Source organism: Arachis ipaensis, chromosome B2, assembly GCF_059453495.1.
Source record: "Arachis ipaensis isolate K30076 ecotype BB chromosome B2, ASM5945349v1, whole genome shotgun sequence".
Classification (NCBI taxonomy): domain Eukaryota; kingdom Viridiplantae; phylum Streptophyta; class Magnoliopsida; order Fabales; family Fabaceae; genus Arachis; species Arachis ipaensis.
Window position 1 is genome coordinate 110,398,403 of NC_142437.1, and position 3,673 is coordinate 110,402,075.

The 3,673-nt window shown below is 36.8% G+C and overlaps 1 protein-coding gene across 1 annotated transcript; it reads left to right on the forward strand.

Annotated features, from left to right (window-relative positions):
* Positions 1-391: 391 nt before the first annotated feature.
* Positions 392-3,315, forward strand: LOC148575204 (uncharacterized). The gene is made up of 4 exons (XM_088506110.1): positions 392-800; positions 1,115-1,510; positions 1,802-2,516; positions 2,820-3,315. Exons 1-4 carry the CDS (start codon positions 392-394, stop codon positions 3,313-3,315), a joined length of 2,016 nt encoding a protein of 671 aa, XP_088362236.1.
* Positions 3,316-3,673: the final 358 nt, after the last annotated feature.

Below are 3,673 nucleotides of genomic sequence, written 5' to 3' on the forward strand. Positions count from 1 at the left end.
GGAAACATGCCCGAAGAGTATTCCTTCCCCTACAAAATTGGAGAAGGGCAAGGCAGTAGTTCATACATCAGGGATTGACAAAGGCAAGGAGGCCGATTTGGATGAAGAATACTTCGAAGAAGGAGATGGTGAGATGGTTGAAACTATTTCGATTATTCTAATTAAGTATTTGGGTGAGTATGAAGGTGATCCAGAAGAGGACTATGACATGGATGCTGAAGAGGCTTTTTCTTTCATCCGATATGAGGATGAACCAGGATATTTCCTGTGACCCACTGAAAAGCAAAAGTCTTATCTTTTCCCATTTCATATTACTACTATTTTGAGTTGGATTAAGGTGAATAAAGTTTTGATTGATGGTGGAGAAGCGGTAAGTCTCTTACCAGAAAGGATGCTGTTGAAGGTTGGTAAGCATCCTGATAACTTGGTACCCACAAATATTGCTGTAATAGACTTTAGTGGCTCTTCTACTCCTACAAGAGGTCTGGTTACTTTGGGGGTGAAAGTAGGGTCATCTGAACGAAATACTGTTTTTGTGGTGGTGCCATCGAAAGCAAGTTACAATGCCTTGCTGGGTCGAGACTGGATTCGTGGAGTTGGAGCTGTACCATCTACTGTGCATCAAAGTGTTCTCCTTTGGACAGAGGATGGCAAACCTGAAGTTGTTAAGGCAGATTCGAATCTTTATGTGGAACAGTTGCATGTCGATTTCAGAGTGTATAGCCCAAAACTGAAGCCTTTAAATGTTGACAGGGCATTGAATTCTTATAATTGCGAGGGCTGTTACTTGTCTTCAGAAGGTTTGACGGTGAAGTTGTGTCATCCCCATTTGAACGTGACCCCGACTGGTTGGGATTGCTCGTCGTAAGGGATTTGAGGCATTATTCGATGGAGCGTATCAAGATGTTTTAGATTACCTAGTAATTTTAAGTAATTATTTAAGTAATTTCCCTTCTGTAGAAAATAAAGGTGGTTCTTCTGATGAAGTGAAATCATTCAGGGATGTAATTTCTTCTCTTAGTAGTAATAGCTCGATGTCTTCAATCGAGTTTAATTTTTTCTTCATTATGTAATACAAATGATATTGTTAGTCAAACTGCTGATTTATTAGCAGAAGTCCATTGTGTTGAAAATAAAGCTGATGTTAATCCAGAAAATGATCAAGTTCATTTTATTCCTGATGAATCTGTTGATTTCTCTTTTGATTGCATCTATGACTTAGAACCTTTGGGTTTCGAAAAACATTCAGTAAAAGATGAGGATCATTTGAAAGGATTTGAATCTCAAGATCCTTTAGAAGAAATTAATTTGGGATCTCTTGACGATGTTCAAATTACTTATATTTGTAAAGATCTTGTAGATCCTTTTCGAACTGAACTTTTTCATCTTTTACATGAATTCAAAGATTGTTTTGCTTGGAATTATCATGAGATGCCTGGTCTCAATCGTTCTCTGGTAGAACATCGATTAGCATTGAAATCAGATGCTCGACCTGTGAAGCAAACTCCTCGTTGTTTTGCTCTAGAAATCAATCAAAAGATAAAGGAAAAAATAGAACGGTTGATTAAAGCAAAATTTATTCGAACCGCATGTTATGTTGAATGGGTTTCGATTATTGTTCCTGCAATGAAGAAAAACTGAAAGTTAAGGGTGTGCATTGACTTTAGAGATTTGAATAATGCTACCCCAAAGGATGAGTATTTTATGCCTATTGCAGATATGTTGATTGATTCTGCAGCGGGAAATAAAATTTTAAGTTTTATGGACGGTTATTCTGGATATAACCAAATCTTCATTGCAGAAGATGATGTGTCCAAAACCGCCTTTCGTTATCCTGGGGCATTAAGCACTTATGAATGGGTGGTTATGCCTTTTGGTTTGAAAAATGCTGGTGCAACTTACCAGCGAGCAATGAATGCTATATTCCATGAGTATATTGGGAGATTTATGAAGGTGTATATTAATGACGTTATGGTCAAATCGATTTTGATGAATCAACACATTGATCATTTAAGGAAAGCATTTGTCATGATGAGAAAGAAAGGATTAAAAATGAATCCTTTGAAATGTGTCTTTGGTGTATCAGCTGGAAATTTCCTAGGCTTTGTGGTTCATAAAAAAGGGATTGCAATCGATAAGAGCAAGGCTGATGCAATATTAGCATTGTCTGCACCTAAATCGAAAAAAGAAGTGCAATCATTCCTTGGGAAAGTGAATTATCTCCGAAAGTTTATTTCAAATCTTTCTGATCGAACCAGGGTGTTTGCTCCTTTAGTGAAGCTAAAGAATGATTCACAGTTCGAATGGACTCGTGAGTATCAACAGGCATTTGATTCAATCAAGACTTATTTATCTAAGGCTCTAATAATGGTGAATGTCCGTCCTCATGAGCCCTTGAAACTGTATATCACAGCATCTACAAACACAATTGGGTGTATGCTAGCCCAAGATGATGAAAATGGGCATGAACGGCCAGTTTATTACCTTAGTCGTGTTTTGACCGACATTGAAACAAGGTATTCCCCAATAGAAAAATTGTGTTTATCCCTATACTATGCATGCATGAAATTAAAATGCTACATGGTGGCTAAATCAGTAAAGGTTATAGCACAAACTGATCTCATCAAATATATGTTGAGTTTTCCAATGTTACGAGGTCGATTAGGAAAATGGATGTTAGCTTTGACAGAATTCGATTTATAATATGTCCCTGCCAAGGCTGTGAAAGGTCAGGTCATTGCAGAATTTTTAGTGGCTAATTTGAATAATATGAATGATCAGGGGCAAATGTACTCGATATTAAATTTGATTATTGGAAGTTATATTTTTGATGGATCGAAGCATAAAGATGGTGCAGGGGTTGGAATTCTTATTATCTCGCTAGAAGGGATTCCATCAGAATTCCTGTTCGAGTTAAAATATCCCTGCTCAAATAATATGGCAGAGTATGAAGCTTTGATTTTGGGCCTTGAAATATTGATCAGAAAAGGGGCTTTGAAAGTCCAAATCCTAGGGGATTCTCAGTTAGTCCTGAAACAATTATCGAAGGAGTTTAAATATAATAATGAGAAGTTGCAAAAATATTTGGCAACAGCTTGGGAATTGTTAACTGCTTTTCAAAAAGTTTCTTTAGTTCATATCCCAAGGATTCATAACGAGATCGCTAATGAACTAGCCCAAATTGCTTTGAGATATAGAATTGGCCCAGAAACTTTAAGAAAATTAGCCATCCATGATCAAAGATTGTATCGAATATGCAAATGCATGTCTAGAATGTCAAAAGCATGGATCGATACAACAGATTCCAGCATCTGAGTTGCATTCGATTATAAAGCCATGGCCATTTAGGGGTTGGGCTTTAGATTTAATTGGATTGATTCATCCTCCTTCATCGAAAACATCATAAATTTATTCTGGTATCAATTGATTATTTTAGAAAGTGAGTCGAAGCAGTTCCTTTAATAGAGGTTGGGAAAAATGAGATAATAGATTTTATTGTGGAACATATAATCCATCGATTTGGAATTACTCAAACATTAAGCATTGATCAAGGGACTATGATCACTGGTCAGCGAGTCAAGAATTTTGTAGCTTCGAGGAATATCAATATGGTTACTTGAACCCCCTATTATGCACAGGCTAATGGGCAAGTTGAGGCAGCAAATAAAATTCT

What these genes read in the sequence shown, in the direction of transcription:
- LOC148575204 (XM_088506110.1), top strand. Translation starts at nt 392, where the DNA reads ATGCTGTTGAAGGTTGGTAAGCATCCTGATAACTTGGTACCCACAAAT. An exon ending in CTGTTACTTGTCTTCAGAAG is followed by an intron (nt 801 to 1,114) that starts GTTTGACGGTGA and finishes ATTTATTAGCAG; the next exon opens with AAGTCCATTGTGTTGAAAAT. An exon ending in ACCTGTGAAGCAAACTCCTC is followed by an intron (nt 1,511 to 1,801) that starts GTTGTTTTGCTC and finishes TCTTCATTGCAG; the next exon opens with AAGATGATGTGTCCAAAACC.